Source organism: Lissotriton vulgaris, chromosome 8 (genome assembly GCF_964263255.1).
Source record: "Lissotriton vulgaris chromosome 8, aLisVul1.2, whole genome shotgun sequence".
Lineage (NCBI taxonomy): Eukaryota > Metazoa > Chordata > Amphibia > Caudata > Salamandridae > Lissotriton > Lissotriton vulgaris.
Window position 1 is genome coordinate 1,552,534,630 of NC_141696.1, and position 23,775 is coordinate 1,552,558,404.

A 23,775-nucleotide genomic window follows, 5' to 3' on the forward strand; every position below is an offset into this window, starting at 1 on the left:
AGCAAAACACAGCATAGCATACCAACACAACAAAACATAGCATAGCATAACAAAACATAGCATAGCAAAACAAAGCATTGCATAATAAAACACAACAAAACATAGCATAGCATAACAAAGCATAGCAGAGCAGAACATAGCATAGCATAACAAAGCATAGCATAGCATAGCAAAACATAGCATAGCATAACATAGCAAAACAAAACATAGCATAGCATAACAAAACATAGATTAGCATAACAAAACAGCATAGCATAGCATAACAAAACAAAACATAGGATAGCAAAACAAAACATAGCATAGCATACAGCATCACTCAGCACCACCACAGCATCACTCTGTGGCACCACAACTTCACTGAGCTCCACCACAGCATCACTCTGTGCAACCATTCAACAACAACTGGTTCAAATATGTTATCTCAATGTTTCAAGCTTTATTACAAATGTAACAAAAAGATGTTAATATTTGACATATGTTCTTGGATTTTCGTCACAATAAAATACACTGAACATAATCTTCAAAAATGTTATTTACAAAAGTTTAAGCTATTGCCATTATAAATTACAATAACTTTTATTTAAGTATTAATTATTTAAAAAAAATAAAAACCATTGTTATTTGTAATATCAATACATGTAAGTCACGTAAATACAACACATATTGCATTACAAATGCTATAGGTGTCACATTTGCAAAAGTTATAACTATTGGCATGGTAAATGACAAATCTATTAATTTCGCTATTTTCAAAAACAAAACCTAAATAAAAAATGTGTCATTTACAATACCAATAGCTCAAACTTTCCTAATACGAGACCTATTGCATTGCAAATGCTTGTTATTATTTCCATTTCTTGAGGCATCTAGGATAGGTAAAGAAAATGTCCCCGGTATCAGTTAGCAGGCATGTAATGACGTGCATTGCAAAAAACACAGTTGATGGACAGAATGCAGAACAATGTCTTACATTCACCCCAGTACAAAGATCTGGGCCTAAATCCATCGTTTTTTTGCACTCCACACCACCCTAGGTCAGACACTGGCTTTATGCAAATCAGCCTTGACCCTGTGTCTCATGGGAACAGTCCAGCCCGAACTACCAAGCCATGTCTTTCCTAGACCAGAATCAAGCATCCAAGGACCGGTTTTTGGCTATCAGCCTTCTTCTGCCTGGATAGCTTGACTCCAGTGATGTGGAGAGCCTGGGACTCACGTCTGAGCATACCCAGCCCTCTCGGGGTGAAAATTGCAAAAACAACAGTTGATGGACAGAATACAGAACAATGTCTTACATTCACCCCAGTACAAAGATCTGGGCCTAAATCCATCGTTTTTTTGCACTCCACACCACCCTAGGTCAGACACTGGCTATATGCAAATCAGCCTTGACCCTGTGCCTCATGGGAACAGTCCAGCCCGAACTACCAAGCCATGTCTTTCCTAGACCAGAATCAAGCATCCAAGGACCGGTTTTTGGCTATCAGCCTTCTTCTGCCTGGATAGCTTGACTCCAGTGATGTGGAGAGCCTGGGACTCACGTCTGAGCATACCCAGCCCACTCGGGGTGAAAATTGCAAAAAACACAGTTGATGGACAGAATGCAGAACAATGTCTTTCATTCACCCCAGTACAAAGATCTGGGCCTAAATCCATCGTTTTTTTTGCACTCCACACCACCCTTGGTCAGACACTGGCTATATGCAAATCAGCCTTGACCCTGTGCCTCATGGGAACAGTCCAGACCGAACTACCAAGCCATGTCTTTCCTAGACCAGAATCAAGCATCCAAGGACCGGTTTTTGGCTATCAGCCTTCTTCAGCCTGGATAGCTTGACTCCAGTGATGTGGAGAGCCTGGGACTCACGTCTGAGCATACCCAGCCCACTCGGGGTGAAAATTGCAAAAACCACAGTTGATGGACAGAATGCAGAACAATGCCTTACAGGGAGAGTAAAGGATTAGAGGTTGGCACAGAGCCCTTGAGGGACAACTGAGGACTAAACCAGGACAACTGTGCATAGAATCCTGCTTACAGGTTGAGTCTTAAAATCAGCTGGGTTTCTATTTTTTAGCAAGTCTTGATGGCCTAACTAAGGGCCTTATTCTTGTGCGGGGAGACGGGGGGATAGAGAGAAGACTTGAGGAATAAGAAATGAAGCAGAAGGATAAGAGGCAGGAGGCAGAAATACAAGTGTTCTGAGAAAAAAGAACATAGCTGAAAAATTATAGCTGGGAAGAGCAACCATAAATGAGAAGTTGAGAGGAATTGTCTCTCCAATAATTGAGAATTTTAAAAATGTTTATCTGGGTTAAAATGACACTTACCTTTTACTTTAATCTGAGGACACAGGAAGTGGAACTCCAGACGGTCCCTGGCGCTAGGAAGGAGTCTGCATGGCCTAAGCCTAAGGAAAATACAAGAAACGAGTCTGTGAGATCCTTACAGACTTTATAGTGAACGTGAGCCCATATGATAAACGGAGAACAATAAAACATTTGATAATTCAGAGAGCCTTGTAGTTAGCCTTTGCTACTGAACTAAGACAAAACTACATTCCACACCCTCTTTTGCCCCAAGATCATCTGTTCCATGTAGTCTGTGTGTTTTTAAAGTGTGCCCGGGAATGTGTTAAAGAGTGTCTGCAAGTGTGCTAAAGAGTGTCTGAGAGTGTGTTAAACAAAGTCTGCGAGTGTGTTAAACAGTGCATGCGAGTGTGTTGAACAGTGCATGCGAGTGTGTTAAACAGTGCATGCGAGTGTGTTAAACAGTGTCTGCGAGTGTGTTAAACAGTGTCTGCGAGTGTGTTAAACAGTGACTGCGAGTGTGTTAAAGTGTCTGCGAGTGTGTTAAACAGAGCCTGCGAGTGTTAAACAGAGCCTGCGAGTGTGTTAAACAGAGCCTGCGAGTATGTTAAACAGAATCTGCGTGTGTTTAACAGTGTCTGTGAGTGTGTTTAACAGTGTCTGTGAGTGTGTTCAACAGTGTCTGCGAGTGTGTTAACTGAGTCTGCGAGTGTGTTTAACAGTGTCTGTGAGTGTGTTTAACAGTGTCTGTGAGTGTGTTTAACAGAGTCTGCGAGTGTGTCAAACAGTCTGCAAGTGTGTTTAACAGTGTCTGTGAGTGTGTTTAACAGTGTCTGCGAGTGTGTTTAACAGTGTCTGCGAGTGGGTTTAACAGTGTCTGTGTGTGTGTGTGTGTGTGTGTGTCTTTGCACCTATCCTAGTCTGTCTGTCTCTGTAATTATCTCAGATCTCTGGGGCTTTTGATACAAGAGCAGTCTAGGCTTTGGTCTGGAGGCAAGTATTGTTTTTTGATATTTTTGATGAAGGGGTGTTTGAGGTCTACATCTATCCATGAACATCCCCATCATGTTCACCCTGCTCCCCTATGTATTTTTTTACATTTCACTCGAGATTGGCTTGAAAGATCTTTTGTTTGTTCCTTTCCTTGCTTCTCATTGTCACTTGCTTCCTCGTCTGTTTGTCCCTTCGATGGAGTATGTATGAAGCACTTTTTTAAATGGCTTTTATTGATTTTCATAGGCATTGTACAGTGTTAGTAACAGGGATAATTGGGGGAATAATGACATTTCGCAGTGAAGCACGTGTAGGATATCAGCTCTACATGCCATTACATCCATCAACATAGGCCTGTGTTTTGAAGTAACATGTTAAACACATTTACAATTAAACAGTTATTCAACACCTGATACAATTATGGAGTCTACTTTACAGGCCTCGAAAAATCATTAAAATATTATTAGACCTACAGGTCTAGTGACTTAAATAATCTACTCAACCTATTTGTAACACTCTTGATCCATAAACTGGTTTCAAATTACGTGATTGTGGGCAACATTTTAATTAATTAAGCTGCCAATTTCTTCATTTTTACATTTGAGAGCACCTCCAAATGTGTGAGTTCAGTATGTCTACTGTACAAAAAACACTTTTGTTTAATTTAATAGACAAAACTTTATTTCCAATTATAACAGAGCTAGCCACATATAGGATACACATGACCCCTGACTTGCCTCTTAGTTCATTAACAGTATTGTCATCAAGGCGGGGTCAGGAATGTTTTTCGAATCATGTTTAAAAACTATAATTTTTAACAAATAAATAATTAAAGCATGAAGAGGTAGCACACTGCCATGTTTAATCAGCAGATTTTACATTGAAATGGCCACAAACTTTCCAATGGACATGCAGCTTTACAGATAAAACTATATAGTTTATGCAATAATGTTTGAAAATAGAGTTTATGCAAATATGGGCCATTTGCACATCATCAAGTAAAGTGTTCTGGTTTGTTTTGCTCCAATTTAACTCTTTGTTTGCATCACACTTCTTGTTTACAAAACAAAGTGATTTTGTAATTCCTGAAATGTATTTTGAAATGTTAGTAATATTAATTTACAGGCTATTTATTTAAATGTTATATGTTAGAGAAAAATATCTGACATCTACAGACAGCTCACTAAACAAAAACCTTGTACTCTATCATGAGAGAGAAAAATAAAGTCCATTTTCCAAGCACTGGCATTTGATCTCTTTCCTTGAACAGACAGCAAATGTGGCAAGAATAAAGCAAGATTTAATGGCATCTTTATTGCTCATTCACTTTCTGAATGAACAGAACACCTGTTCCTTTCCAGCCTAAATTCACTCAACAGATGGGACTTGTAGGTGCTAAAAATAGCTCATCCTGATTAAATTTGACTTCAGTTGCAAGTAGATTTTTTCAAGGCCAACTTTAGTGTGAGAGAGTGACGGTGTATTTTGCATGATCATGGTGTAGAGGGTTGAATTCTTGAGTGGGTCACCTGCCAAGGGATTTGAGAGAGATGTGGATGGGCGGGGCATTAGTAAGCAGTACCAAAAACAGGGCAGAGGTTGCAGCCAGGTTTCGTCTTCTTAGTGCGCTTGAGGGAGCGGTGCTCGAGTCCCAAGGGGACCTTGAAGTAATGGTCATGTTGGCTGACGAGTCATGTACCGGGAGGGTGATGCAACTGCGTTGCTCAAGGCAGGAAGTCCGTCCGTGGTCGTGCAGGTGTGGGGTACAGTGTGTAATAGAGTGCAATGGTTTACAGGCACGTATGGTTTTTGACATCTACCTGAAGTAAGAAGATGTCCCAGTATTCACTGATGGTCCTTGTGTCCTCCCACAAGCGGAGAAGAAGCAGAGTGGTGGCCTCTGCCTGCGTCCATACCAGTAGTGCAGGCAGCCAGTGCTGGAGTTCAGAGATAATGGGCGTCTTTCATGCCATGGTTATCAGTATTTTGAATAGCACAAAAGCGGTCTATGAACTAGTGGAGGTGTTGTCACCTTTCGTTTAGGAGCATAATCCCAATAGGCAGGATTCAGGTGTGGACTCAAGAGCATGGCAGGGATTATCTACCACACAGAATGTAGCATTGCGCAATCCCAAACCATGTGGTAGAATCAGGCGTCCGACTGTTTGCAGCAGGGACATTCAGGGGAAGAGGGACAGATACATATTCTTGTTGTGCTGGGAGGAGATGTAGGCTTGGTCTACATAGCTGAATTGTTTGAAGCAAAATGTAGGATTGCAGGATATGCCAATCGCCATTTGTAGGGTGCGGGACCAGGATTTGTTCATTAGGAGTTGCGGTAGTACAGCACTCCATCTGGTGTGTGCTCCCGCAGAGTAGTGTGGCGGGGTGGAGTTGAGAGAGATGTAGAAGGTGGTGACCGCGTGGCGCGAGTTATCTGCAGTCAAGATTATGTGTAGCATGGCAGATAAAGGAGGTTCTATGTTGCTGCCACCCCATGCAGTACGTAGTGCATTTTGTATTGTGTGGAAGGTTAAGAACTGGCCAGCTTTTATGCCGTAGGTGTCCATAACAACCTAAAAGGACATAATGGAGCCCTGAGCGTAGAATTCCCCTACCTGTTCAACTTCCACTTCTCGCCAGGAAACAACATCGATTTGTCGTGCCACTTTGTGAAGCTGGGGCAGGTCCTAAAGCGCAATGAACAGCAAGTATGGGATGTGGGCTCCCTCCGTGTGTACAAATTCACACCAGCAGGAGTGGGCCACAACCATTTGGCATGTTTGAGTGGGATTTCAAGTCTGACAGCCATGTATAGATGTTCACGGTGCCCAGAGTTCAGGACAACTTCAGGACTTGCGGGTATGCATAACCAGGCTAGGGGCCATTGCAGCTTTGCCACTGCTTAGTAAAGCTCAAAGTTGGGTGTGCCTAGGCCGCCCTCCGTTAGTGGATGCTGCAGGGGGGTAAGTGCAACTGGTCCTCGTCCATCGCTTCATTTCATCTTGAGCAGTAAGCTGTGTTGTTCGAGGAAGCTCCAAGCGTGGCAAAAAAAGTACAGTAAGCGAGGGAACATCAACATTTTGGATATTGTAATGCGACCAAGCGAGGATAGAGGCAGCAGCCGCCAAAAGGGCAGCAGCAGCCGCCAAAAGGGCAAGGACCGGCAGATGGAGCTGATCGCTTTGCCTAGATTGCCCTCCTAGAGGTCTTTGTCCAAGAGATAAAATAGAACACCCAGGTATTTAAAAGTGTCATAACACTACTTGAGACGGGCCCATAGAGGTTCAGCACAAAGCGAAGGAGGGCGCTGCACCAGAGGGAAAAAGCATGATTTGGGCCAGTTAATGAGGAGCCCTGAGACATCCCCAAATTTGTCTAGCAACCGCACAACGCCATGCAGCAAAGCCTCTACATTGCATAAATAGACCAGGGCATCATCTGCATAAAGCAATATGATGTAATGGACAGGATACCCAGCTCCGGGATAACCCCATCTTGCATGCTGGCAAAGATGGTAAGCAAGCGGTTCCATGGCCAGGGTGAAGATGAGCAGGAATAGTGGACACCACTGCCTGGTGCCTCTTTGAATAACGAAGCCGCCAGATCATCTGGCCAGTCTTGACCCACCCGACAGACTGCCAAATAGCATGCAAACCCAATACAAAAAGGCCATGCCAAACCTCATGGAGTCAAGGGTGAGAAGGAGAAGTCCCAGATCAGGGTGTCGAACGCCTTCTTGATGTCAAGTGACACAGACTTGTCTGAAAGCGTCTGAGGGTGTCATGCAGGAGGCAGCGAATGTTGGTGAAAGTGCTTCGCCTCGGTATGAAACCTGACTGGTCGACATGGACCAGGGTAGTGGGTATTGGGAAGCCTGCAATTCACCAGCACTCTGCCCAGCCTTTTGAAATCAAGATTCAGGAATGATAAAGGATGGTATGAGGGTACATCGAGGGGTCCCTTTCCGGTTTAAGCAGGAACATGATCAGGGCCTCACGGAGTGAGAACGGAAGGTGTCCCAGCGTTTTGGCCTCCGGAAGCACATCCAGTAAGTTGTGTATAGCTCTGTGTGACAACTTGTGTGAGGCAGCGCCCTTGTTGAGCTCTAAGTAATGTGTGATACACTGTGCTAACTCCTGTCGGAATGGAGGATTGGAGAGTGCCTCCGTCTGCAACCGCCAAGTGGGTATTGTGGGGCGTTGGCTTCACCATTGTAGGGTGACCAATAATGGGCAGTGGTTTGAGAGAGTACATGCCAAGCACCCCGCCTGGGTCATTTGTAGGCACTGCGGTTTCGTGCAGAGAATTAAGTCGATCTTAGTGTGAATGTCATGTACCGGGAATATAAAAAGTATTCCCAGTGGGTCAGATGTCCGAGTCGCCAAGCATCATGTAAACCAGTGTTTGGTCCACGTACAAAATTATTGTGGGGTTGAAACACATGTGGAGATGTGTAGGGGAGGGGGGAACGATCAACTGCAACATCCAGTATGCAACTGAAATCACCTAAACAGAATCCCGCATAGAGGGCATCACAGTAGAGGGCTGGGGTGAGCATGTCCGGGAAGCCTGACTGATTAGTAGCTGTATATGCCCACGCTGCCAATGTGAGGGGAGCGCCTTCTAGTTCTCCCTCCAATATTATAACCCGACCATCTGCATCTACTCTGTGTGTCTTCTTCGAAATGCACCATGGGGGCATTCCAAATGAGCACTTCCCTGGCATAAGCTGACATTGATGTGCCAATTACCTGCCCCTCCATTTCATGCAAACCTTTTGTAACTCCGCCGGCATGAGGGATTTCTTATAACATGGCTGTGGGCATGTGGCGGCGCTTAAGATAAGCATACACGCAATAAGAGTTTAGCAGTGGTAGCCATGCCATGCACATTCTACATGAGAATGTAGTACTCTGGGGTTTGAATGTCAGTCATTTCTTACGAACTAGCAGTGAGATGCATGGTGGAGGATGTGATGCCCACTCCTGCCCAGTGAAAGTAGCGCGTCACACTAAAGAGGCTCCCCGGGACCACAGCGGATGCTCATTGGGGACTCCCTTGTGCATACCCACCTTTTCAGCAGACTCCCAAAAAAATATATTTCATAAGTGGACAGCAGCTGGGTGTAACGGCTGGAGCCACCACCCAGGACAGTGGTCATGTGTCCCTTTCCGAAAATCCCCAAATGTAAAATGGAACATCAGGTTTTAGGGCCGTGCATTCAACTGAGTCAGCACTTCTACACACTCCTGAGACTTTAAAATTCGCATTGGATCAAGGAAAGGTGGCAGTGCTGATTCTGTTGGATCTCTCGGCCGCATCAACACCATCTCCCATCTTGGGTGAACAGTTAAGAAGAGTTGGGATTTCACATACAGTGTTGGCTTGGCTAACATCATTCTTGGGGAACAGAAGACAAACAGTAACACTCAGCAATTTTACTTCAACAGAGAAGCAGTTGCTCTCGGGTGTGCCCCAGGGCTCTGTCATCTTTTGACATCGAGACTGTGTCTTACGCTGACGACACACTGCTTATTTTAACCCTGGATAAAAAATCCGCAACAGCAGAAGAAAATTTCCAACAATGTCTCTCTGCTGATTTTGAATGGATGAAGGCCAATCACCTCAAGTGCAACAGCTAAAGACGGAGATTATGCTGCTAGGAAAATGTAACATCTTCACGCCCAAACTGTGGCGGACAATCTATGTGGTATTGCAGCTGGACAGGAGGCGGTCGTCCTTCCGTTGGCGCCTCTCGGTGTGGCACCTATCGAATGAAGGATATGACAATAGCATGAGGGTAGCTATCTCGAACTTCCTAACCACAAACGTGGGCTCGGTATCTGGTGCGGCAACAGTTTGGGAAGCAATGAAGCCCACCCTCCGGGGAGTGGATATAGCCTGGTGTGCGGCGGCTCGCCGGCAGCGCAGAGAGGAACTGGTCCAGGCAGAGGCAGAGATTGAACGACTGGACCAACAGAGTAGGGAGGCAGAAGGGGGTGGGGGGGCGGGGGTGCAACGCCTGCTTCAGGTGCAGCAGTCCTACGCCACCATCCTCCTGGAGGAAGCGAGGCAAATCCGGCTGGCAACGCGCAGCAGAATTTGTCAATGGGGAGACAAATCTGGTCAAATGCTCCATAGGCTGTGTCAGGGTACCATTAACCCCCAGTCCCTTCCGGGAGTGCTTGACATGAGTGGAGCGCCGCTGGTGCACCCCCAGGCTATAGCAGACAGCTTCGCCGATTACTATGTGGCCTTATATGCCCCCGCAGGAATGCCTTGCGGAGGAGTGAGTGGAGAGGTTCATCGCGGACCTTCCGCCGAGGGCAATTTCTAACGAGACATGAGGACAACTGGACCTCCCCCTCTCGGATGAGGAACTTGGTGGAGCCCTTGGGGAGCTTAATGCGGGTAAGGCGCCTGGCCCTAACATGTTCCCTAGCGAATTTTTTAGGAGGTACTTTCTTCAGCTAGCCCCCCATTACCAAGCGGTGGTGGAGGAGTCCAGGGAGGTGGGCAGGCTTCCCCCGGACTGGAGGCATGCCGAGGTGGTTGTGTTTCAGAAACCGGGCAGGCCCCTGAAGCAACCCACATCGTACCGTCCAATTTCCCTTTTGAATGTGGAGGCCAAAGTGCGAATCGCCTCTTGCCACATATATCAGCCTTGGTACAGACCAGACCAGGCGGGCTTTATGCCCCAGCGGGCGACACGGCATAACATTCGGAGGGTCTATGTGGCATTGGCGGCAGCCTGGAGGTTTGGGGTCCCCGCAGCCTTCCTATTGGCGGACATGGATCGGGCTGCTTATTTGTCCTGCTGCGTAGACTCAATTTTGGCCCCTGGTTTTTGTCATATATCTTCCTTCTATATACAGACCTGACAGCATCGGTATGAGTGGCTGGGGCCGTGTCATCTACCTTCTCAGTGAGGCGCGGAACTAGGCAGGGCTGCCCCCTATCGCCATACTTATTTGCTCTACCGATGGAGCCATTGGCGGCCTGGGATATGCGTATAGATGCGCAACTGAAGGGGCTGGGCTGGGCACCTGGTGTCTCAGATAGGATTGCGTTATACGCTGACGATGTCCTCTTCTTTTTGACCAAGCTGGACAGGTCGGGTCCTAGGATCCTGGAGATTATGCGTATCTTCGGGGAGTCCTCTGGGCTGTACACGAACCCCCGGAAGTCCACTCTGTGGGTCCTGGCAGACTCCGGGAAGGTGGGTTCCTGGGCCTCGGCGCTGCAGTTGGCCGATGGAGGCCTCAAATATTTGGGAGTGTTCCTGACGGACAGGCCGGAGGTGGCATGGGAAAGGAATCTAGCACTGATGTGGGACCGAGCTCGTGCAGATATGAAGCTCTGGTCGCGCATGCCCCTCACAACTTATGGCCGGTCAGTGATTTTTAAAATGGTCACGCTTCCCCGGATGTTATACCAGCTGCAGAACCACCCATTTCCGACACACAAGTGGTTTTGGCAGGTGAACTCGGCGCTGGGGCAGTTCCTTTGGCGTGAAGTAGACCCGATGGAGCTTGAAGGCCTATGGGCACAGTACTTTTATAATGGACGATGGCCTCATCCGCGCCACAGACTATGCGACTGACAGTTATGGGCAGCTATATCCTCGCTATGTTTCCCCACCGGGGGTGGCGAATCGGTAAGATGTGGCAATGTGTGGTGCGATGCTCATTATGGTATTGTGCCATGCTTATTTAATGAAATATGTTTAAAAAAACGGTGGCGGCCAACTGATACAGACCCCCTCCCCCCCCCCCCCCCCAATACAGTGGACAATGTTAAGAACCTAGGGGTCAGATTTGATGCATCCCTCTCCTTTCACCAGCAGGCACTGTCGGTGGCAGGAGCCTGCTTTCCTTGAATAAAAACTCTAAAAATTCTTTGACCTCCTTCCAGCTACAGCTCGTAAGGCCGTGGCAGTGGCTTTGATCTTATCATGCCTAGACTATTGTAACAGTCTCTATGCAGGAGTAAAGAAGAGTATTTTGAAAAAGCTGCAGACTGTTCAAAACGCAGCAGCCCAAATAGGACTGAATCTACCAAGGGGGTCATCTGCCTCTGAAGCCCTCCAAATTCTCCACTGGCTGCAAATACACAAGAGGATTCTCTTCAAGATCCTGGTAATAACCTTCAGAGCTGTAAAACAAAGCAGCCCTAAATACCTCAGGACTAGAATAAAAGCTTATGTACCTGCATGCAACTGGAGATCCTCCACGGAAAATCTGTTAGTACCCCCACATTTCGGTCTGACGTCCAGAGGAGGAAAGTCTATGGTAGTCCTAGGAACAAAATCATGGAACCATCCACCCACCCAACTGAGACTCACACAATTGGAGTCCATGTTTAAGAAAAGACTGAAAACCTGGACCTCCGCAGCACCAGATAGTCTGGCTTTATCTCTCATCTTATAACGGCGCCATCAGAGACCACACTCCTTGACACTGAGCTTTCCCACTTGCAGCGCCAAGATGCTTCTTTGGAGTGATAGCCAGTGCTTTACAAATGACTTCATTCATTCATACACAGTAACGAAAAACATACAAACAAGTCCTCATTGGAGCAGGTGTGAGGCAGCAGCAAAGGCCACTGTGCATATTCAAGGCCCATTCCAAAAAAGCCCAGCTACCAGGCCTCCAAACCCAGCTACAGCCCACACGTCGCAGTGGGGCCAGGGTGCACTACCTCTTCTCATCGACGAGGAATCAACAAATGAGTGAAAGTCACATGAGATCGTCGGGCAAGCGTGATGTGAATTTTAGGTCTGCCCCTCATGGTAGAGGACCCGGAGGCACCTGTGTCAAAGCTAGATTCCAAGATCAGTTTGGTTCACCAGGCTTGCTCATTGGCCACCTAGCCCTAGGTGGGTCTAGTCTGAGTTTGGGTTGTGGAGTTACCTATTACCCATCTGTCCGATCAGCCTCTGCCAAACCCACATGGCCTTTTGCGTGGAGCCAAGTCCAAACATCCTTCAATGAGTAGACAATGTGGGAGAATCACCATCTATCACCTTAAGTTTTGCAGGGAATAGCAAGGCATAACGAAATTGTAGCTCATGTAAGAGTTGCTTCACTTTTAGGTAAGAACTTTGTTGGCAATAGACTTTGATTGTGAAGTCTTTGTATGTGGAAATATCTGTGTTCTTGAAACGCCAGGGGACCTTTGTGCGAAAGAGCTGTAGGATCAGATCTCAATAATTAAGAAAGCAAGCACTCTACTAACCTTACCACCTCCAAAAAAACCTGGGTGACACTGGGTCTCTTACAACGGCAAAAAGAAACATTGCACATTCGGTGTCGTTCTGTTAAGGGGAGCCATGTATGCGAGTTCTAATGGGCTTTTTCATGCGTCCTGTATTTTTTGTAAACTAAAACCGAGGGGTTGTATTGGCCAATGAATATGAGGCAAAATGCCTCTGGGACCCTGCAATTTGAGCAATTCATCAAGCCTCGATAAAGCGTTAGATGCTATTGTTGTGTTGCTTAAGGGAGGTTTTGATTAACAACTTAAGGAGTGTAAGCTATGTTGGTAATAGGTAACAGCGTTGTATATTGTTCACAGCAGCATTGGACACTATCATGTACCGGTACAGTATATCTTGAACACCGGCAGGGCACACCAGGTCTGTAAAAAAGGCTGAGTACGGTGATAAGTAGCAGGCTGGCAATAAATACATGTTATGTTTATGTTTATGTTTGGGTGATTTGTATAGCGTGCAAATATCCTGGGGTGTCTCGGCACTTGGGACTTAAAATCCAGACAGGAAAACGCTGCAGAGGGTGGTTATTGGTTATATGTCGGCTGATAGATGTAGACTATGTTAACCTAATGTCTGATATAGTGAGGACAGTTTGGAGAATTAAATCAGAGTCACAGACATTTAAACACATGTATAGCCTTTTTAATAAAAACCAACCATGGATTGGAGTGGTGGAAGTAGGGTACAATATAGCAATGCCCTGTAATAGCACGTACCATACTTCTTTTCTTTCAGCTTTGATTGAATACACTAGATGAGACATGCTTTTATATTCCATTCCAAGAAGATGCCCAAATGGTTTTATTAATGATGAGAAGAAATTACATTAAGGCACCTTGAAAGCAAACACAAAAGGTATAATGTTAGGACTCATGATGTTACATAGAATAATGGTAGTTGATGGCAAATTTTTAAACCTTATGTTAGCCTATATTGAAAAACATATTTCATGTTTCCTATGTAGGACTATTTTACTGATGACAGATTGGCATCTAGATTGACTTTGATACACAGTATTGAACATTTTTGGTAAGACGTCTGATTCAGTAGTGGGTCCCTTAGAGATAACAAGAGAGGGGTAACTGCCACTGATGACACTTAGGAGTAATGACCGGTGCACCCTTATATGTGTTCTCATCTCAAATAAGGAAAAATATGTTTCTTCTTTATATGTTATATTGTTTGGTGATGGTGCAAAAACTATTCTTGATAGTGTGACGATTAGTAGGTTTCTCTTTTATGTATTCTGTCCTTAGTAAGTTGGGGTGTAATAATAACGGAGAACTCACAATGGTTAGGACACACTTTTCGGCGATGGCACTATTTTGGTGTAATGTGGCACATTTAGTTTTAATCACATGTCACTTGCACTTTGCAGCTTTGTTAGTTGGTCCAATCAATGTCATTTTATTGTTAAATCATGGACTGCTAATTGATTGTATTTATATATTCTCTTAGGAATCCCCAGGGTGTAGAGAGCACTGGTCTGTTATCTGGCGGGTCCTGATGAAGGTGGTGTTTATCTGCTTTGTAAACCTCCGAAACGCGTTGACCAAGGCTATTTAGATCCTGCTATATGCAGTTGCCCTAAAGGGTCACAGAGACTGAAACCAACATTATGTCTCAGATTGTACAGATATATGCAGCTGTGATTGGGGTATAAATGTAGTATTAGAGATATGAATGCATTAGAGTTGGTTGGTATGTTTGTGTTGTTTCTCTACCTGGGGTTGAAGATGCTGTAACATGGAAAAACAATTTTATATTGTAAAAATATTTGATTATGCTGTAAATATGTACTTTTGATATGTTCAAATGATAAAAAATGATATAAAAATAATCCTGATAAAAGAAAAAAAATAAACAAAGTTAAACTACTATAAATGTGTACATGTTCATGGAGTTTATTTTGGTTTACTTTATGAACAGCCCATGTTGTAATTCATAATTGAATCTTAGGAAAAGAAATATAGGTCACAAGGGAGTTTCCCACAGTGTGTTGTTGTCTTTCCCTCTTCTCCCTGACCTCAAAAAGAATACCCTTTAGAGGGGGTCCCCTAATTTCTTTGCATAGCAAAACAGGGGGTCTGCCACACCACCAACATTGTCAAAATGGAAACAGAATATCGACTGGTGTATGTTCAGGAAGAAGACTGTGTACGCTGCACGGGGATGTCTTAAAGAATGGACCTCAATTTGGGACGCCTGGAATGCCTATAGAGGAGATATATGTGAGGCACCCATAGTACAAACAGATGATTCGGACCTATCTTCTTGAGTCGAAAAAATGATGATGTACTACACTGTGATATTGAAACTTGACTTGCTATATTTGTATTGTGGAGGATCAGTGTATGGTATTTCCTTACTGTGATGCCGTGGTCTCTCGATGTTTTCAATAAAAAGAATTAAAAAAAGAAAAAAAGAAAGCAAGCACCGAGTGGGCGAGGTGAGGCTCCAGGTAAAAGTGGTCGGCCTGAGTTACTGTGTGTGCGCTTCACCAAAAACAGCTTGGGGACCTTGCTCTCCAGCACAGTGGACATCAGCCAGTCTTCCAAGAAGAGCTCGCTGCTGGGATGTTCAGCATGTTCCGGGAAGCCTAGGAAGCAGATGTCGTGCCTTGAGCGGCCTTCAGCGTCTTCCGCATGGCAAAGTATAGAGGTCATTTCTTCCTGCATGGTGAGCATACTGGCCTGCAGGTCCTTCACAATAGGGTTTGTGTAGGACAAGGCAGATTCCATTACGTCCCCTCGGTCCACCAGCTTGCGGTGATCTGCTCTCAACAGGTTCACATCCAAGGAAACATCATCTATTTTCACCTCAAGGGATGTTTTAGTGTCCAGGATGGCATGGAGAATCTTTTCAAATTGCATGGAGTGCTTGTCTAGGGTGCATTCCAGGTGTTGTAGGACCCCGAATGTGTGGTTGGCAGAGGACGGGAGTGGCCCGAGGCACAGGGATCAGGGAGTGAGTTCTTAGCAGTCCATTTTTTCCCCATATTTTTTTCGAAGATGGTAAGCAGACATGAAGATGTGCTGGTTGCATCCAGGCCAGGACCTCCCGATTATAACAGTACAACTGTTGTGTGTAGTGAGCAGACATGAGGCAAACAATTGTTCTGGTCAGTGGGAGAACCCTTGTGCTAATTTCACCCAGCTCAGCCGGCATTGCACGGGGAGATATACCTGCACTTCTCTCTAGAGGGCGCAATGAGTGGGTAACAGAAAGCCTATGGGTTCAAGGTACGCCTACAAGCCCCAGGTTCTCCTCACTGGTGATGTAGCTCTCCTGCGCAGCTGCTTAAAGTTAGAGCTCAGTCCCCACTGGTCCATGCAGCACGTAAAGCCACCAGTAATGCTGCCGGCTCAATCCCACACTTGAGCACGGGACCCAAATGCCACTGCAAGTCAAGGCCAGTAGCCCACAATACGCTCATATGATGCAATAAATGGGCAGCAGCAGTCAAGAGGGCAGCAATTCACCAGGGCCTGCATCGTGCAGCAGCTGTGCAAGGGTGAATACCCATGGAACTCACTACAGTGCAGTGTCTCTGCCAGAGGAGTGGCAGGGGGCACGTCCTCACAACCCCTTGCCCCCCAAGAAGTAACTGAAGGTCTGTTGGCTGTGGTGGTGCAGAGGGGACCCAACGACTCAAAGGGGGTCTGTACGACAAGCAGCTCTTTTGGTGCGGGTATGCGATGTCACCAGCTGCAAGGCTCATTCAACTGCAGGGGCCCACGTCATGTCTAGGCAGTTCAGGTGGGGCTTTTTATTTATCTATTATTTTATTTTCAGTTGTATTGTTCGCCCAGGGGACACAGGAGGTCACGGGATGCTTGCTGCCAGGACTCGGAGGGGCGCGCATCCCTGCAACCTCCATAGCAACTGGTAGGCGACATGCAGTATTGACACAACAGGGGCCCAGGTGCCAGATGGGAGGGAGCTGCCTTGGAGCTTCTTGCACTCATTGGTGGGTACCGCGCCTTGACTCACACCAGCCAGCACCAGCCACAGTGGGCACACCTATGGGCAGAAGCAGGGTTCAGGTTGAGCACGGTGCCCCTCAGGCCGGGCTCCAGAGGGCTCCCCAGCCCGTGTGTGTGAAGCAGGCTTCAATCAGAAGCCCAAGCGACCCAGGAACGCCGGAGACCACTCACAATGTTTGTGCCACTGTTAAGCTACTGAGTGCTTGTATTGTCAACGCTCCGTCCATCATTTCCTTTGGTTTTTCTTTGTTCACCCTAAGTTGGCAGGGTATGCTCAGACGTGAGTCCCTTGCTCACTTTGCCACTTGATTCGAGCGAGCTTGGCTGATGAGGGTAATGAACCCGAAACCGGTCCCAGGATGCTTGTTTCCGGTCCAGCGAAGACATGGCTTGGCAGTTCGGGCTGGACTGTACCCATGAGGCACAGGGTCAGACTGATTTGCATATGGCCATGTCTGAACTGGGGTGGCGGAGTGAGCTAAAGAATGATGATGGATGAAACCCAGATCAGATGACTGGGGGTGAGTGCTTGCAATGTTCAACACTCCGTCCATCATCCCCTTTGGTTTTGCAGTTAGGCTTCAGGCGGTGCCCTTGCCTCATCTTGCAGTCCCACAGCATGACGACAGGGACTTCGGACATCCTCCAGTAAGCGGGTTCAGCGGCAGACAGGATGGCTGCAATTGTGACAGCCTAGTGTTTGGGCCCAGCATGGAGCTCCGCTAGCAAGAGTCTTGGCCACACCCCAGACAAGGTACTGATTAATTGCTTTATTGGTGCCCTTCCACAACTCGGTTTTGGATTCAGGCACTTTATTTTTTTTAATCCTCCTATTTTTTTTAATCTGCCCCCCAGTCATTGTTGCTTCCTTGTCATTGTTGCTTGCCAGTTGTTGCCTCCTGCAGTTTTTGTTTGTCCTCCTGCCATCTCCAGTCGTCGTTGATTGATACATCTTGGTTGCACCTAGCATTTTATTTAATCTATGAAGTCTAAGAGAAATATACAAACCTAGCATCTTAGTTGGAATAAAACACAAAATGGTCAGCTATAAAGCCTTGTGTATTATTTTCTTTCTGTCTGCAGGTAGAAAAGGATGTGACCTCATACACAGACAGGTGATAGACCCAAGATAAGGCAGTAGAGAAAAAGCAACTTAATCCCACATTTTACTAGGGCACTGAAACAGACCAGGGGTAGCTGGTGAAATTTGAAAGAGAACAGAAAAAACACACATTTAAATGCAACAAGTAAGCAAACAAAACATGCAACCCTCAACTACTAGGAGAAGGTTTAGCTGGGGTGGGGAGATTTCTCCCACATAAAAGTACTACTGTGAGACCATGGACATACACCAAGAGGAATAGGAAATAAACAACCCCTACAAGCACTGCACAGTGCTGCTTAGTGTGTGTTTTCAAACTAGGCCAGTAAATACAATGGAAACAGTGCATGTTAGCTCATGCCGTAATAACAATTTCACAAAGAGTTGCACTAACTTCATTAGAAAATTAAAGACTTTGCAACCTTCCAGGAGGTGACACCGTTTGATTACACTACTTCGGAACAACTGCATCACACCAACCTAGTCAGTGAAAGTGCTAGTGGCATCATTTACTGTGAAAAATGCTAACTGAGGTGTTGCCCTAAGATGCCGGAAGCATTTAGTGGAGGTTTCTGTCAGCCATGAAGGCTGCAACACAACAAAGTCAAAGTGGGCAGTCTGTCATCTGTTAAACATTGAAGAGGGACTGCTGCAAAGCAGATGTTTCTCACTGCCTGAGTAACATAGGGTCTGACTGCACCATGCCAAAGCCATCACTGCGTTTCATCAGCCTTGATGTGGTCACTTCTGTAGCACCTCTCTCTTGACAATCAAGAAAGTACGAAGAAAAGCCTAATTAGTGAGATTCCCACACACCCACAATGGCCATCCCATAATTGTCTGGATGACGGATAATGCTCTGAGTGAAGGTACTTTTTAAGTGTAATAAGAAATGGAAAAGAATCCAGACCTCAAACTGAAAAAGGTGGAGTCCCAACACCCCAATGCAGAAGCGTCCACTCCTGTTCAGATATTTATGAGCACCCATTCTGTAGATAATGAAAGCTTGTACCCGCCCCAAGAATAGTATCATCCCATATCTGTGCCCTTCCTGTGCTCACATCCAAGAGAGACCAGGCCAAAACTGGTAGGTATCCACCTCCAGGAACGAGCGCATGTTCTTTCTCACTTTTCCCTACACTGATGCACAGATGAAGCTACACACTTGCTCTGGCATGGTTTAAGCAGACTCTGCATACAGATAGAACACCACAACAATTACATCACAACCTATACTTCACTCACACAGTTTGTACCCATTCAAACACTGGCACCCAAGGCTTAAGTTTCTTATTTCTCGCCCATTTTGGCTTCAAATCCATGCACAGTAGCAATGACAAGCAAGATAAAAATATAACTCTGGTCCTTATGTCCATCAAAATACTACCCATATATATACCCGATGAAGTTCGTTCCATAGCTCAACACAGGGAAGCTGTGCTAGGTCTTTGAAAACGTGCTTTGGCACTTTGTCAGGGTTATCAAGAGCTATATAAATGAACTACCACCCTGGGAAAGACAAGACCCTGTCCTGCCTGCTCCTCACAGCATCAGGATGGGGAGGGGTGATGAGGGAGTTTCTGTGCATAGTCCATGTCAGCATTGCTGCCAGGTTTTTATTTTCCTTATGAGCGACATTTCCATATTTTCTGGGTGTGTATATGTGCATTTCAATTCTTTTGTGTAAGCAAGTAAAATGTGTGAGCCTTTTATTCCACCCAAATGTTTAGATTTAGGAAATATCAAAATTGAGGAAAACAAACTAACATGAACAGAGGACTGCATTCAATCACAACAATCTCTTTGCTTTCTCAAAGTCAGCCAGCGCCGCTCTTTCAACCTTTTCAATTTTCTGCGATCAAGCACAACAAATACACTTTCACATCCTAGTAAAAAGAGAAAGACTTGTGTCAAATGTGACTTACTGCTTAAGTGGGTGATTACATTTTAAGGTCATCAAATACCATTTGAGACAGCTCCTTAACAAGCTGATACTGGCCCTGTGCCAATCTAATCATTGCACACTGCCTCCTTTTATATAGGAGCTGCAGAGCATCATGGGTCAATTGCTAGGCAATGCACGTGGCAGTATTTGTACTTGATTCCAGGGTGCCATCTGATCTATGGAAATGAAGCCTAATGTCACAAATGACCTCCTGAGCCATCACTCATGTATGGTGTCGAGAACCTCCTTGGTGGACTGTACACTTGGGATTGAAATGACTTTGGACAGTGAACAAGGAGTGGAGGGGCAGGACGTGAGGAGTCAGAGGCGCAACTAGAGCCAAATTTCGGGGGGGGGGGGGGGGGGGGGGGGGGGGTGGGGCTGAACTTTTGATCAGTAGGCAGAGTGGAGCTGCAGGGCCTCCAACAAGGGGTGAAACAACAGAAAGGCCTAATTAACATTCAAATTGTCTTTTAAAGACCTGTTAAACGTTCGGGTGTGGCTGTGTGTGTGCCCGGGATCTGTCTCATCCCGGGCTGCCACACACGACGTGGGGTGGGGGGGGGGGTGGGGGGGGGGGGGTGCTGAAGCCCGGTGAGTTCCATGGGTGTTGCGCGCCTGTGAGGAGTGATACATGAAATTACAAAGCAGTGGTAAAGTTATCAGTGCACTGCACGTGTAGAAATGAACAGGACAATGGTGTGGTTGTTCTACCGGTCAATGCTTCCTGATGACTGCTTGCAGTGAAGCTTCACGGGTGGGCTGTGTTGCAATTGCAGAGACCCTGTCTAGACAGGGCGCTCACAGGCAAAGGAGGAGGGAATGAATCATCATAATAACATAACACATAGGATATGGGGCCTGGGGCCTTAGAAAAAACATTCTAAAATTACAATATATAAAATGAGCACAATTATGATCGGGATTGCTGCTTGTGTGCAAAGAGTTCCGGTCCCAAAGAAAGAGTAGCAGTGGTGCCCACTGGCAACCACCGGCACAAATTCAGCACCGCGGATGACCTTAGCTGCCCTGCAAGAGTGTAATGCACCACCTGGATCCAGGGTCAAGGGGCACAGGAGTGAGTGGGGGCCAGGGGTCTGTATGTCCAATGGCAGCTCGGTGTTTGGCGCCTACCTTACTAGTTTCAGGGAGCTGGAAAACAACAAAAGGTGCCAAGATCCACGGGGGGGGGGGGGGGGGGATTGGACCCGGCGCTTGATGTTTGTGTATTTAAAGGCTCCTCAAACTGATCCGGCGCCACATGTGTCAGAGTGTGTCCATAAACAATGTACCGAAGAGATGGGAGGGGAGTGGCTTCACAGGAGGGGGGGGGGGAAGAGGCTGCACAGGAGAGGTGGGATGGGGAGGCTGCACAGGAGAGGTGGGACGGGTCGAGGCTGCACAGGAGAGGTTTATTTATGCGATTTTATATAGCGCGAACTTTACCCGAAGGTGTCAGAGCGCTTCACATAGGACCCAGTTTCAACCATAAGGACTGATGGTTACAATCGGAAAAACAGATTTGCAAAATTTTGACTTACATAAGAACCAGTTGAAAACATACGGATTTAGGATTACATGCGTTATAAAAAATTTAGGATTATATGCGTTACAAAAAGGTACAAACAGAGAAAAAAATTGCAAATGTACAAGAGATAGAATCACACAAGGAGGAGATACAAATGGATATATTCTAGGCCTATACTAGTAATATCTCTATCAACATAGGGAGGGGATACACATGGATATACTCTAACAGTCACATAGGGGACTAGTCGTTAGAGTTATCTCTATATACATAGGGAAGGGATATGACTGGATATACTCTAAGGGTCACATAGGAATGGTGGAGAGCACAACGGTCTACAGCATATACTAGTGATTAGAGCTATCTCTATATACATAGGGAAGGGAAAGGACTGGATACACACAGAAAAAAATTGCAAATGTACAAGATGTAAAGTCACACGAGGAGGCGATACACGTGGATATACTCTAAGATGGTATAAAGGTCTACTGCATATACTAGTGATTACTCTATATACATAGGGAAAGGATAGACATGGATATACTCTAGGAGTCACATAGAAATGGAAGAGAGCACAGCGGTCTACTGCATATACTAGTGATTAGAGTTATCTCTATATACATAGGGAGGGGGTACACATGGATATACTCTAAGAGTCACGTAGAAATGGAAGATAGCAATACGGTCTACTGCATATACTAGTGATTAGAGTTATCTCTATATACATAGGGAAGGGAAACACATGGATATACTCTAAGAGTCACATAGAAATGGAAGAGAACAGAGGTGGGAGGGGAGAGGCTGCACAGGAGAGGTGGGATGGGGAGGCTGCACTGGAGTGGTGGGATGGGGAGGCTGCACTGGAGAGGTGGGAGGGGGAGAGTCTGCAGAGGAGAGATGGGAGGGGAGAGGCTGCACAAGAGAGGTGGAGGGGAGAGGCTGCACAGGAGAGGTGGGGAGGAGAGGCTGCACAGGAGAGGTGGGAGGGGAGAGGCTCCACTGAAGAGGTCGGAGGGGAGAGGGTGCACAGGAGAGGTAGGAAGGGGAGAGGCTGCACCGGAGAGGTGGAGAGAGGCTGCACAGGAGAGGTGGGAGGGGGAGAGGCTGCACACAAGAGAGGTGGAGGGGAGAGGCTGCACAAGAGAGGTGGAGGGGAGAGGCTGCACAAGAGAGGTGGGAAGTGGAGGGATGAAAGGTCCTCAGCCGGGGGGGGGGGGGGGGGGGACATGCCTTGAAGGGGGGGGGGGGGGGGGTGCAGAGTTCAGGTTGTCTGAAGCGGGGGGGGGTGGTGGGGGTTGGTCTGTAGACTCTACCTGCGCAGACACCTGCTCAGAGGCCTCTCCCCCTCGGTCGATGAAGATGACAATCCGAGGCCGGGGGTGACGTCCGGGGTCAGAGGGTGAAGATGACAATCCGAGGCCGGGGGTGACGTCCGGGGTCAGAGGGTGAAGGTCACCGCACAGACCGAGGATCCTTCCACCCCTACAGCTCCTGGAGCCGAGGAAGAGCCAAGAGGCTAGAACCGACTGTATTCACTGCTGGTACTGTCTCTGCTCTGACTAACCCGGAAAAGAAAGTTACGTCACTGGTGGTTTAGCGTATTTGAAAGAGACAACCGACTAAACCGAAGGCTGGATGAGAAGTGATAAATAAACTGTAATGAACACAAACGAGAATAAACCAACAAACACCAAAATGAAAGAATATTTTCGTGTGGAGTTTGTGCCGTCTCTCAACATTCTCCTCTCTGTAGTCAGCAAAGAGGACTTCGCTAGGAAGGGACGTTTATACTGCATGGAAAATACACATTAGCTTCGAGTGGTGCCTGCAGTGCATTGTAATGCAGCGTTTATATACATGAGCTGCCAGATGTATAGTTTGACTATGTGACATTTCCACGTTTTCATCTTGCTTATGCATAGCTACCAAGGTTTCAGATTGCTGGTGTCTCATATTTTCATATGTTCTGTGTACTTAGTTGTGAAATTCTACAGTCAAACGAGTGACACTTATCATTTACTGACTTTTATACTATTAATTGCTTGCAAAGTCATAAGTGCTTTTGCAGTCCCAAGAGGGGACCGCATAGCACTATAAGTAGAAAAGTCACTATTGCATACTCTGCCAATCAAGATTTTTTACAGACTACACACAGAAAGACAACTGCAGAGAGATTGCCAAACCCCTTTGAGTTTGCAGAATGTAAGAGTGCATTTCCCACCCAATATTTGAACTTACATTTACTGTTCATGCAAAGAGTGGGCGTTATTTTATTTGTAGTTATCTGAAGGTGAAAGACAAACAAAACCACAGCCAAAATTATTTCGTCCTTTCAAACACGTATTTTCCCCTCACTCTCCCCCTCTCTGACATTGTCGCCATTGTACTCAGTTCAGTGCTCTGCGGCCGGTGTTCTATAATCCGCTGCTCCCATGATTGAGCGCCCCCCCTGTCATTGTGCGCATGCGCACCAATGGTGCGCATGCGCACATTAATTTTTATGACGTTTCAATACCCCGCCCATCAGGGACTGCACCCCCGGTTTGTGCGCACATGCGCATGCGCACATTAAGGTTTGTGCGCACATGCGCATGCGCACATTCATTTTCTACGTTGCCAGGAGGTGGACGCTCCTCC

General features: G+C 46.4%; 1 protein-coding gene across 1 annotated transcript in view; it reads right to left on the bottom strand.

Moving 5' to 3' along the window:
* LOC147700368 (uncharacterized) overlaps positions 1-23,775 on the bottom strand; it is a 149,745-nt gene that overhangs the window by 39,971 nt on the left and 85,999 nt on the right. Inside the window, 1 exon segment of the mRNA XM_086936311.1 lies at positions 15,079-15,435. Within this exon segment, the coding sequence (XP_086792437.1) occupies positions 15,079-15,435 (357 nt within the window).